General features: G+C 41.4%; 1 protein-coding gene across 1 annotated transcript; it reads right to left on the reverse strand.

Annotated features, from left to right (window-relative positions):
- Nucleotides 1-324: 324 nt before the first annotated feature.
- Nucleotides 325-3649, reverse strand: GZMB (granzyme B). The gene is made up of 5 exons (XM_054448641.2): nucleotides 3492-3649; nucleotides 2301-2448; nucleotides 1710-1845; nucleotides 1233-1493; nucleotides 325-589 (listed from the first exon to the last, which is right to left on the reverse strand). The coding sequence occupies exons 1-5, from the start codon at nucleotides 3646-3648 to the stop codon at nucleotides 446-448; spliced, it is 846 nt and encodes a 281-aa protein (XP_054304616.2). The 5' UTR covers nucleotide 3649; the 3' UTR covers nucleotides 325-445.
- Between the last annotated feature and the right edge of the window lie 10117 nt (nucleotides 3650-13766).

Consider the following 13766-nt stretch of genomic DNA (forward strand, 5'->3'; position numbering starts at 1 on the left):
GAGTTAGGTCCCATGGTATTATCCCTTTTTTCTCTGTCATGTAACACTGGAGAAGGAGGTAAGAAGTTTACGCTAAGCCCCAGGACCAAAGTGGTCCATGTGTCTCCTGATGGTGCTCAGCTTCAGCCTTGGCAGAAGGGCAGGCCCTGGAGAAACTGGTGTGGATAGGAAGGAGCTGAGTATCAGCTTTGCGTGGGGGTTTGGGGAGGTGGCAAGGGGTGAGGGGAGAGGAGAAAGCAGAAAACAGCAAAATTGTGTCATTGGCCTGCATAGCACAGACGTGGTGCCTGAGAATGAGGGTCAATGAATAAACAAGAAACCAGCTTTTCCACTCAGCTAAGAGGTATTTATTTATTCAGTTGCTGGCACCTCTCCCAGTGTAAATCTAGACTTGGCTCCAGAGAAGGTGTTTCATCACAGCGGGGGCTTAGTTTGCTTCCTGTAGTTAGTGGCGTTTCATCGTTTTCTTTATCCAGTGTACAAAGCTTGAGACTTTGGTGCAGACTCGTGGAGGCATGCCATTGTTTTGTCCATAGGAGACAATGCCCTGGGCCACCTTGTTACACACAAGAGGGCCTCCGGAGTCCCCCTGTGAATAGAGAGTGGAAGGACTGAGCTGATGCTCCTCCGGGTCCTGCCCTCTCTTCCATCTCAAGCCCCCTTTTAGAAAAGGCCAACTTGCACAGCCTACATATGGGAGACCAGAGGGCAGGTCAGGCCACTGGTGGCCCCTAGCTGCCAAGCTCTGGCCCTGGACATTGTTACTGCTTCACCTCATCCCAGGGGCCAGCCTCCGTCATGTCCCCCAGATCCTGAGATCCAAGGTATGTGGGACCATTGGCTGTTTAAGGACCCAGAAGTGGGCAAGGAGGGCTGACATCCACCATGGAGGACCAGCCCATTAACCACGTTGGGTACCAGCCCCTGAAGACACACTTGGTTATAATTACTGCACCCCCAGTGGGCACAGTTTCCTAATATCTGTGACCTGGAGTGGGTGGAGTGTTGCAAATTCATCCTTCCAAAGAAGCACCATCCACCATAAGCCTCCTGGTAAGTTTGCAGAGGCCCTAATTTCTCCCCAGCTCTGTCTAGTCCCATTTTCTCTTTCCAGAGAGAAATATCACAGTCTAGTGGGTGAAGGAGTCCCCCGCTACTTGGGTCTCCAGGTCTCAGATATTCCCCAAACATCTTTCTCCCAAGAGCCAATCCGGGCAGGTGCATAGTCTCACCTTAAAGGAAGCCTTTTTAATTTCTGGGTCCCCCACGCACAACTCAATGGTACTGTCGTAATAATGGCCTAAGTCGGATTTGCACTTTCGATCTTCCTGCACTGTCATCTTCACCTCCTGTAGTGTGTGTGAGTATTTTCCCGTGGGGGCCGTCTGCCCCCAGCCGGCCACACTGCACGCCTGCCCTGGCTTCACCTGGGCCTTGTTGCTAGGTAGCCTGAGGGGCTGCACAGCTGTGGTCCGCTTGGCCTTTTTCTCCAGCTGGTGGGGAAGAGGCAAGAAAGTCCAGGTCAGCCAACGAACTTCTGGGCCCTGACACAGTGATGGGACTATGCCATCTTCCCTCTCCTCTGAGGCATAGGAACTAACCAAGAGGCCAGGATGGGAAGGAGGGAAGGGCCTGCATCACAGTGGGAGTGGAACCAACTGGACTTCTTCTTGCTCAAGAAGAGCAAGAGTGGCAGGAGTGTGCCTCACCTGTAGTAGCATGATGTCGTTGGAGAAGTTCTTAGGATTATAGGCTGGGTGGCGCATGGCTCTTTTCACAGGGATAAGCTGCTGGGTCCGCTCCTGTTCCTTGATATTGTGGGCCCCCAAGGTGACATTTATGGAGCTGCACAGAGAGCAGAGTGAGGATGGGGGTGGAGTTACAGGGTATACAGCCCAGAGACAGTGAAGAGCAGGTGACAGCTGGGGCAGGGCTGCAGCTGAGGGGAAATTAAGGGACAGTCGGTCCCCAGGAATTGGAATTCTGGTAATTGCACCAGGTTTCTCAGAGTTCGGTTCCCCCTAGAAACACAGGTGGAATTGCTTCAGTTTGTATTCTTATGCCAAAGTATGCCCCCAGTTCTAAATATGGCAGGCTTGGTCACTCTGCTCTTTCTTACTTCAGCAGCGCCTCTGGAACCAACCTTCCCCTCTCTCCACAAACTTAACTGCCCTTTTCTCACCCTCTAAGGAGCCCTCCTGGCATATGTGTTCCCAGGAGCCCGGGGAGCTCCTTGGGAAGAAGGCAGGGGTCTCTGTGGAGTGTCTCCAGGAGGATGTGGGCTGTTTTCTGCTCCTCACCTTCCCCAACAGTGAGCAGCTGTCAGCACGAAGTCCTCTCGTATCAGGAAGCCACCACACCTCTTCAGAGACTTCTGATCCCAGATCACAAGATAAGCCATGTAGGGGCGGGAGTGGGGCTTGGCCTCATGTCCCCCGATGATCTCCCCTGAAGGAAGAGTCTGTCTGCTTGTGTGCACCCATGGAATCTGCTGGGTGGGCACCTGCTTGGTGGCTCCAGAACTCCTGGGCATTTGGGAGCCTGGGATAGCCTGGAGTTGGGAGGGGCCTGGAGGAAGGGGCTTCAATTTCCTGCTCTGAAAAAGGGAAGAACAGCAGACTTTGGTCTGTAAATCTTTCTTCCATATGTAGTTGAAGGCGAGCATACCTGTCTTAGGGATTTTGAAATCCCAGAGGCTCCTGATCATTCCTCTCCTAACTTTGCTTTGTTTCAGGTGAGTTTCCAGGACCCTTATGAGTCATGTGGTGTCTAGGATAGTGCTGCTTTCTAATGGCCAGGGCGTAAGTGGAGGGATCTAGATACTGTCATATCCTGTTTCCTAGAGCCTGACATGTAGTGGGTGCCCAATAAATGTTCATGGCTGCATGATGGACTGGCTCCAGTAAGCCTCTGGATGAGGGCTGGTAGAGCAGTGCTGGTGGAATTCTAGAAAGCAGGGAAGTTGGGGCCTGCCACAGTGCCTCATCCTTGGAAAGAGGGGAGCCACCAAAGGCCAGGGAATAAAAGCAGAGTTGGAGAATGGGACTGAGCAAATACATTAACAGTGTTCTGAGGACAGTGATTGCACCAATTCTGCTGTCAGCTGAGCTCTGGGTTTCTCTCCTAAGTAGACAGTGAGAGAAGCACCTGTCTTATCCCAGAAACAGAAGTCAGGCCTACTCTAGAATAATTTAATATTTCTCTTTTCTAGTTTCCCATCCTCTGCCATTTACTTCTAGGAAAGTCCCACTCTCCAGGTGACAAAGGTGGGCTCTGGGGAGGGGATAGTACCCACTGGCTCTTCTCGAGAATGGCCTGCTGCTCTGCCATTCCTGCTGATAGCTTATCCAGCATCACACTTGGGGGGTCTTGGTAAAATGGGAGCTGGAGTTCAGAACATTCCTGGTAGAAAGATGGATCAGGAATGTGGAGAAAGGGCAGGAGACCTGTGGGATGGGGTTGGGCCCCCGAGGGTGGAGACGGTCACTCACCTGCATCTGCCCTGGGCAGCAGGAGGAAGGCCAGCAGAAGCAGGATTGGTTGCATCTTCTCAGGAAGGCTGCCCTGGTTGGAGCTGCTGTTGTTTCCTCCTTGCTGTCTTTTAGCTCTTGGGAGAGGAAAGAGGTGGAGCGGGCTCAGTGACTTCATGTTCCCCTCTGGTTTTGTGGTGTCTCATCACAGATTTTCTGTAAATGCTGCCTACCCCCACTGCCTCTGCCTGATGACGTCCTCTGGGTGCTTGTGTGAGAATCATGCAGTGACCACATCATCACCCACAGCTGATGACTCAGAGTGGACCCCCTATTCAGCCCAGAGCAGGAACCCAAGCCTATGAAGTGAACTGTAGGATGTGGTAACAGCCAGTAGAGGTACTGGAGCACCAGAAACCTGAGTTCCCAGTGATAGAACCACCAATGCCTCATGACCATGCTGCTAAACCCATCAGGATAGTTTCTTTAGCAGGTATGTGTTTAAGCCCTTCTCTTGTGCTAGAACCAAGCATGTTGGAGATGTGTCTCCTTCACTTAGAGAGCTGACCATCTGGTGGAAGAGACAGAAATGCCAGGAGCCAGAGTACAGTTTGGGGAGGGCTATGGTAGAGCAATACACAAGGCAGTAACAAAGCATGGCCACCATCTACTAGACCCATCTAGCAACCCGTTTATTATCATAGCTTCCTTTCTAGGGAATTTCTAACATCCCTTATTTAGTTACAAATGTTTAGTGTGAGAGTCCACCTCTTTTCTGAATGCTTTCAATAAAACTCCTGTACTTGACATTTTATTGGGCTAGATTAATGAATTGCTAGGAGTTGAATCCACTTTGGGTAGGCTGGGGTCAGTCCACTCAGGCCACTAGAACCAAGAATGAGAAAGGGCTGGTTCTCTAAAGGACGTTTGTGATGCTAAATTGCTGATACCATATGAAGTGAGGAAGCATGCCAGGCAGCCAAAGATCAGTAGTTGTCTCTTTTAGTATTCTGTCTCCTGTCCAGAGAGCCACACTTCTTACATAGCAGGCTCAGCACATAACAGGCTCACAGTAAACATTTGCTAAACAAATTACACGAATGCTATCATTATAATGAATGTGAAAGATTGTTGTTTCTAAACAGCCCGTGCCCAATTCTGTTAAAAGAAAAACAAAGTCTCTCTACATGGTTCGATTCTTGTGATTTGTTTCCACCTTTATATTTTCTGTAAGGAAATTTTTCTATGAGGAATGGTATATCTCAAAATATAGAATTCCAGTGTAAACGTCTTCCTTGTCAAAGCAAGCCAACTACATTTATCAAACTTCTATTTTTTGAACCTAGCTTGCCCCATAGTAGACGTTTTAAAAATAATTTTTTCTGATTATAGTCACAATATATGTTTATTAAGAAAATTTGGAAAGTAGGAAGGGAAAATATCACTTATTAACCTGTCTCCCACAGACTGACTGTTACCATAAGCAGTGTGTTTTAAATACTTGGGATCACATTGTACATACAATGCAATTTATTTTATCCTTGATTAACCATACAAATTAAGCATTTTCCCCATGCTCGTAGAAATCTATTAGTCAATACAACTATAGTCTTTCTTTCCTAGGCATTACAAAATTTAACATGCAAGTAATTTTTAAATAATTTGAGCAAAGAGAAAATAATGAAAATTACCTAATTTATCATCATTCACTGATAACCATCTTTAATGTCTTGAAATATGCTCTAGCACATTTTTTCTCATGTAATATCTGCATTTTTTAAAATTAAAAGGGGATTATGCTAAACATAAGTTTATGACCCATTTAAAAAATTGAGGTAAAATTCACATAACATACAATTAACCATTTTAAAGTATTCAATTCGGTGACATTTAGCACATTCAAAATCTGCAACCACCATCTCTAGATATTTCATATAAATGGAATTACACAGTACATGACCCTTTGTGGCTGGCTACATTCACTTGTAATAATGTTTCTGAGATTCATACAAGGTGTAGCACATGACAGTATTCATTCCTTTTAATGGCAAAATAATATTCCCATTGTATGTTTATACCACAAGTTATTTGTTCATCTGTCAATGGACATTTGGTTTGTTTCCATCTTTTGGCTATTGTAGCTAATGCAGCAATAAACATTTGTGTACAAATTTCTGCAGGAACAATATGTTTTCAGTTCTTTTGGATATATACCAAATATATATACTTTTGGAATTTCTGAGTTATACAATAATCCTATTTTTAATTTTTTAAGGAACCACCAAACTGTTTTCCACAGTGGTTGTACCCTTTTACATTGCTTATCTGCAACATAGGAAAGTTCCTATTTCTCTGCATCCTAACACGTGTTATTTTAAAATTATTATCTTCATCCTAATGGGTGTAAAGTAGTATGTCATGTGGTTTTGATTCACATTTCCTTTATGAGTAATGATGCTGAGCATCATTTCTTGTGTTTGCTGGTCATTCGCATATCTTCTTTGGAGAAATGTTGATTCAAGTCCTTTGCCCATTCTTAAAATTGCATTGTTTTTGTTTTCATTGTTGAGTTGGAAGAGTTCGTTATATATTCTGGATACTAAGCTCTTATCAGATATGTGGCTTGTAAATATTTTCTCCCATTCTGCAGATTGTCTTTTCATTTTCTTGATATTGTCATTTCATGTGCAAATTTAAAAAATTTTATGCATTAAAATGTATCAATTTTATCTTTTGTTGCTTGTGCTTTTGGTGTCAAATTTAAGAATCCATTGACAAATCAGAAACTGTGAAGATTACTCCTGTTTTCTTCTAAGAGTTTTATGGTTTTGGCCCTTATATTTAGGGTTGATTTATTTTAAATTAATTATTGTATGTGACATGAGGTAGGAGTCCACTAGAGTATTTTGCACATGGCTATCCAATCGTTCCAGCACCACTTGTTGAAGACAATTATTCTTTCCCCACTGAATGTTCAAGACCCCCTTGACAATCCTTATCAAAAATCAAATGGCCATAAATGTTGAGTTTATTTCTGGACTCTGAATCTATTCCATTGATCCATATATCTATCCTTATGCCTTTGCCATGCTGTTTTAATTACTGTAGCTTGTAGTAAGTTTTGAAATTGAGAAGTGTAAGTACTCCAACTTTGTTTTTCTATTTCAAATTGGTTTTGCTTTTTCGGATCCTGTGGAATTACATATGAATTTTAGGATTGGCTTTTCCATTTCAGCAAAGAAGACCATTTGAAATTTTGACAGAGATTGCATTGAATCTATAGGTTGCTTTGGGAAGTATTGCCATTTAACAATATTAAGTATCCCTATCCGTGAACATGGGACATCTTTCCATTTAATCAGCAATTATTTGTGGTTTTTAGTGTACAATTCTTTCACTTCCTCGGTTAAATTTAGTCCCATGTATTTTATTCTTTGGGATGTTATTATAAAGGAAATTGTTTTCTTAGTTTCCTTTTTTTATTGTTCATTGTGGGTTTGTGTATAGAAACACAACTGATTTTGTACCCTGAAATTTGTTGAATTTGCTTATTAACTCTACTAGTTTTTGTGTGGATTATTTGGGATTTTCTTTGTATACAGTCATGTCATCTGCAAATAGAAATAGTTTTACTTCTTCCTTCATAATTGGATACCTTTTCTTTCATTTTCTTACCTAATTGCTCTGTTTAGGAATTCCAGTGCAATATTGAATAGCAGTGATGAAGTGAGCATCTGGTTGGATTTTCTATTTCTTTTTGAGTCTGTTTTGGTAGTTTCTGTGTTTCTAGTAATTTGTCCATTTCATCTAGTCTATCTAATTTTTTTGGTGTACAAATGTAGATAGTATTCTTTTATAGTCCTTTTAATTTCTCTAAGGTTGGTAGTAATGTCTCCACTTTTATTTCTAATTTTAGTAATATAAGTCTTCTACAAACTTCACCATCTCCTATATTTTTCAGGGACTTGGGGAGAAAAATTAAGGAGGTGCTGAGGAATAAAAGTTTTTGTCTATATCTCTGATGTTAGATTCTGATTCTGTTAGAAGAGAGAGGTACCTCAGTGGCTACCATATGATGATGGAAAAGTTTATTCAGATTACACACTCTCTTTGCTTTTATTCCTTATTTCCCTGCTGTTCTTTCTCAATCTGTAGAAGAATGTCATGCCTTGCCCATGAAGGGAAATACTCTTGGGTATTAGCCTTTCACTGAACCACATCTAGTCCCTTTTGGAAGTGGCCAAGGCCAATCCTTACAGGTAAATGAGAACAGCACAATGACATGACATTCCCACACTCATACATGACATTTGATTCTGATGTTGTGACCTGATTTCCCTGAGCTTGATCATTCTCTTAAGTCAGAGCAAAGTCAGAACTTAGAGGCATAAGGAGCCAGAAGTTGGCCCTAGATTTCATTTGACCATGAGACTCAGCTATATTGTAGAGAAGAAAATCTGTTTTTTGTTTTGATTTGTTTTTTGAGACAGCATCTTGCTCTGTCACCCAGGCTGGAGTGCATTGGTCCGATCTTGGCTCACTGCAACCTCTGCTCCCTGGGCTCAAGTGATTCTCATGCCTCAGCCTCCAGAGTAGCTGGGATTACAGGTGTGTACCACCATGCCCAACAAATTTTTGTACTTTTAGTAGAGGCAGGATTTCACCATGTTGCCCAGACTGGTCTCGAACTCCTGGCCCCAAGTGATCTACACACTTTGGCCTCCTAAAGTACTTGGATTGCAGGCATGAGCCACCACACTTGACCTGTAGAGAAGAAATTCTTGTCTCAGTTAAAAGTTATCTCTTCATTCCTATTAGGATAGGATGCTAGTCAAAATTCCTGGGATATATACATAAAATCAAAAATAATTTGAGATAAAAAATCTGTCAGCGAAGAAGAACTTAGGTAACGTATTAGAGTGGAGAATGTGGTACTTCCATTTTGCCTCTGTGGTAGTAAGGATTGGGAAGAGGGCAGAGATGGGAAGAGAAAAGTGTTTCTAGGACAGACATACATCTATTATTTTTCTGGAGTTTGAGTATCTACTAGAACACCCTTTAATTTTCCCTTATTGCCTATTCTTATCATTGCCCAGCCACCATCACAAACGAAAACAGGATGGAGAAGAACAAGGTCTCGATGCTGGGTTGGGGACAATCCAATAAGACTCTGGAGTGGGTAAATGTCTGGTGTGGATGAAAAGAGGCCTACAGAAGAAGGGGGAGTAGAAGTGGGTTTGAGTGAGAACAGTGCGCCCACCTCCACCAAACCGGGAGCAAGTGTGACAATACAGACTCAGAAAAGTAAATTGGCATGGACTGCACTTCCGGGTTGGAGCAAGTTGAAAGACAGCAATGTTCTGGGCTGTGATGTCACCTTCGATGTGACCTTGGGTCACTCTCAAGACCCACCCCACATCCCCATAACCTGGGGGTTTTTACATTCCCAGGATCTTTGCCCACCAAGACCACTGCCCTTTCCCAAAGCATCTTGTTTCCACAGAGTCTGAAGTTCACACCCTAATGTTCTGGAGTGATGGACTCTCTCTTAAGTATCTTGTTTACAGGCTCATGCTGTGCATTTTTTTTTTTTTTTTTTACCATGTCTGCATGGGATATAGCAAAGGGTTTGGTTTAGTGTAGGTAAAAAGAATGCTGCAGAATCATTCGCTAGAACCTTTAGCGTATGATTGCAAAGTTGGTGGGTCTTTCTCTTTTTCTATCTCAAAGTTCGGGGCAAGTATAATAATAAGTTATTGTGTTTGGAAACAAATTCATGCTTAAGCATTCTTATGTTATATCCCCTATTTGTTCTCCAGACATGGTATGACATCTACTTGTGGACACACTCTGCTTTCTGGTTTTTCTGTTTCTGATTAGAAACTCAAGAACAATATGAGAAACATACCTGAGAAAAGCAGAATATCTGGATCATTCCAGCCAGCAATTCAAAGTCTGCCAATGGGAAATCAAGTATTGTAGAAACCTACAGGGCCTCTCAGAGCATTGTGCCAGTGGAACTGTGGCAGGGTGACTGATTGTGGAACCAATGACTATATTATTCTCTCTGTATTCTCTATGCTGAATCATTTGCCAGAACTTCCAATATGTGATTGCAAAACTAGACTTTTTTTATGTTATCTTGTCTCAGATTTCTAAGCCTGAAAGATTGAGGCTGTTGCTGAACGATGCTTAATTAACCAAGGCATTGAGCTCCAACCATGAGGCTTTGAGGAGTTTGATATCTAGCCCCTCTTGGCATCATATGCTAAGACTGGCTGTGAGGCTATGAGAATCTTAAGTACCTGCACACTGTTCATAAGTGGTACTCTAAAACTACTGAGGAAATAAGGGAGACTGGAATTAGTGGGATTAGCTTGTGTCCTTTGGCTTAACCTCTTTCTCTCCAGAAATTTCACTTTTGGCTCAGTCCTCACAGGGGAAGAAAGTCTTGTCCAAAGATGGTGTCCACCCTGGGCTCCACTGTGTATCCCAGAAGAGAGCATCTTTGCTGTGGAATGGACTTCCAGCTGACTCATGTTGGGAAAAGGTGAGCTGGGTTATAGGCAACTCATAGCTAGCTTCTAATAATCTGAGGTTCTCATTTGGTAGCAGAATTAGTTGTTTCGAGCATGACTCTGGTGAAGGAGAAATCAAGGAAGAGGGACAGAAAGGGCATTAATATGAATCCCTATCTTACTGTGTTACAAAGCGTATAAAAGGGGGTTTATATATGTTATCTCATTGCATTCTGTACATGCTGTATGGCAGTTAACCCTGATCACATTTTAAAATGAAAGACTCAGAGATATTAAGTGATGTGCCCCAGGTCACGTCACATGGTTACAAAAAGTGTACACACATACACACACACACTACATGCCTGGAGAGCTGCAAACTTTCCTATCAATCTTAGAAGTGGGGAAGGATTCCCTATTTAATAAATGGTGCTGGGAAAACTGGCTAGCCATACGTAGAAAGCTGAAACTGTATCCCTTCCTTACACCTTATACAAAAATCAATTCAAGATGGATTAAAGACTTAAACGTTAGACCTAAAACCATAAAAACCCTAGAAGAAAACCTAGGCATTACCATTCAGGACATAGGCATGGGCAAGGACTTCATGTCTAAAACACCAAAAGCAATGGCAACAAAAGCCAAAATTGACAAATGGGATCTAATTAAACTCAAGAGCTTCTGCACAGCAAAAGAAACTACCATCAGAGTGAACAGGCAACCTACAAAATGGGAGAAAATTTTTGCAACCTACTCATCTGACAAAGGGCTAATATCCAGAATCTACAATGAACTCAAACAAATTTACAAGAAAAAAACAAACAACCCCATCAAAAAGTGGGTGAAAGACATGAACAGACACTTCTCAAAAGAAGACATTTATGCAGCCAAAAAACACATGAAAAAATGCTCCTCATCACTGGCCTTCAGAGAAATGCAAATCAAAACCACAATGAGATACCATCTCACACCAGTTAGAATGGCAATCATTAAAAAGTCAGGAAACAACAGGTGCTGGAGAGGATGTGGAGAAATAGGAACACTTTTACACTGTTGGTGGGACGGTAAACTAGTTCAACCATTGTGGAAGTCAGTGTGGCAATTCCTCAGGGATCTAGAACTAGAAATACCATTTGACCCAGCCATCCCATTACTGGGTATATACCCAAAGGACTATAAATCATGCTGCTATAAAGACACATGCACACGTATGTTTATTGAGGCACTATTCACAATAGCAAAGACTTGGAACCAAGCCAAATGTCCAACAATGATAGACTGGATTAAGAAAATGTGGCACATATACACCATGGAATACTATGCAGCCATAAAAAAGGATGAGTTCATGTCCTTTGTAGGGACATGGATGAAATTGGAAATCATCATTCTCAGTAAACTATCGCAAGAACAAAAAATCAAACACCGCATATTCTCATTCATAGGTGGTAATTGAACAATGAGAACACATGGACATAGGAAGGGGTACATCACACACTGGGGACTGTTGTGGGGTGGGGGGAGGGGGGAGGGATAGCATTGGGAGATATACCTAATGCTAGATGACAAGTTAGTGGGTGCAGCGCACCAGCATGGCACATGTATACATATGTAACTAACTTGCACATTGCACACATGTACCCTAAAACCTAAAGTATAATAATAAATAAATAAATAAATAAATAAATAAATAAAAAGGAAAACAAAACAAAACAAAAAAGAAGTGAGGAAGCTACTTCTAAGTTGGCAATTTCAACTCAGCGAAGCAAAGTGCCCTCACAATTAGAGTTCTCTTGGGAATGGCTGTTCTGGTGAGCCCGTGTACTTTCTCTCCAGGGAGTTGTTGCAACAGTGGCTGGAAAACATCTTAGGGCAACTGGGAGGTTATCATGAGCATGCGCATAAGATCTTTTAAGACCTTGCAGCTGTGAGCATTTGTCTCTCAGCTGGAAGAGATCTGATCTGGGATTCGATTGCCAATTTCTGGGCCTCTTACCATCACCTATCAAAAGAGGATGTGGGCTACAATACAGGTTTTAAAATGTTTTTAACTATAGAATCCTTTCTTCAAATGGATTATGTACGTGTTAAGGTAGCTTTTTGAAATCTTATATCTATATTTATCTATATTCTGTATACTTAAACCTATATCTCTATTTTTACATATCTATTTACGCATATCTTTACATATCTTTACTTATCTTTACATATGTATTTATACGTAGACATACTGAAATATACATAATTGTCTATATTCATTTTATATATAATTACAAACACACAACACATGTGTATATGTGTGTGATACATATATGCATGTTCATATATATGTGTATGTGTTTGTCTGTTTAGTTGTTGTATATTTTTGTTCGTTTTGGTCACTTCATTTCCCTTTCCAAGCATGATCTTGGTACATTTATCTCAGAAGTATTTTCAGAAGGTGTGAAGTCAACTACTCTCCCCTTATTATGAAAGTGGCCAAGATCATTAAGATATTCTGCTTGAGATTTTGAAATTACCTGGCACATATTTCATACAAACTTGAAGATAATTGGAGGGACTAAGACGACATGAAGTGTCATAATAGATATGATAAAGAACTAAATAGATCTTCCAAAAATAAAAAGTGAAATAAAATTAAACACTAAGTGAATATGTTTTCTTGCAGATTGAAGACCAACAGAAAACAGAATTATCAACTGAAAGAACAATCAGAATAAATTAGAGTACAACACACAAAAAACAAAACTAGTCTAGTAACTAGAAACTGCTAAAGGAAAATGAACACTTTTTATATAGGATGATAATAACAATTCCTATTGGCATTTAAAAAAACAGTACAGAATTAAAATACAAAAATGTTGGGAGATGATAAATGAGGTTAAAGTCCTAAGTTTCTTGTATTGTCAGGGAGGAGGGTAAATTATTGATTAAATTTAGTTTTGATGGGTTTAACAAAATATGCTGTAATTTTGCCTTTTATTTTTAGTTTACATGTAATAATTGTACATATTTATGGGACACAGAGTGATATTTCAAATACATATATACAATGTATAATGATAAAATCAGGATAAGTAGCATATCCATCACCTGAAACATTTATTATTTTTTTGGTTGGGAACCTTCAAAATCCTCTCTTCTAGTTCTTTGAAAATATACTGTAAATTATTGTTACCTATATTCACACTACAGTGCTATAGAGCAGTAGAACTCATTCCTCTTATCTAACTGTAACTTGAATCCATTAGCCAACCTCTCCTTCCCTTCCTCCATCCCTTTCTCAGCTTCTAATAATTCTACTCTCTACTTCCACAATTCTACTCTCTACTTCTATGACCTCATTTTTTTTTTTTTTTTTTTTTTTTTTAGATGGAGTCTTACTGTGTCGCCCAGGCTGGAGTGCAATGGCATGATCTCGGCTCACTGCAACCTCTGCCTCCTGGGTCCAAGCGATTCTCTTGCCTCAGCCTCCTGAGTAGCTGGGATTACAGGTGCCCACCACCGCACCTGGCTAATTTTTGTATTTTTAGTAGAGACAGGGTTTCGCCATGTTGGCCAGGCTGGTTTTGAACTCCTGACATCAGGTGATCCGCCTGCCTCGGCCTCCCAAAGTGCTGGGATTACAGGCCTAAGCCACCGTGCCCGGCCTATGACCTCAATTTTTTTTAGTTCCTATATATGAGTTAGAAAGTGGTATTTATGTTTCTGTGCCTGAATTATTTCACTTAGCATAATGACCTCCAGTTCCATCCATGTTGCTGCAAATGACAGGATTTTC

This window comes from Pongo pygmaeus, chromosome 15, assembly GCF_028885625.2.
Source record: "Pongo pygmaeus isolate AG05252 chromosome 15, NHGRI_mPonPyg2-v2.0_pri, whole genome shotgun sequence".
Lineage (NCBI taxonomy): Eukaryota > Metazoa > Chordata > Mammalia > Primates > Hominidae > Pongo > Pongo pygmaeus.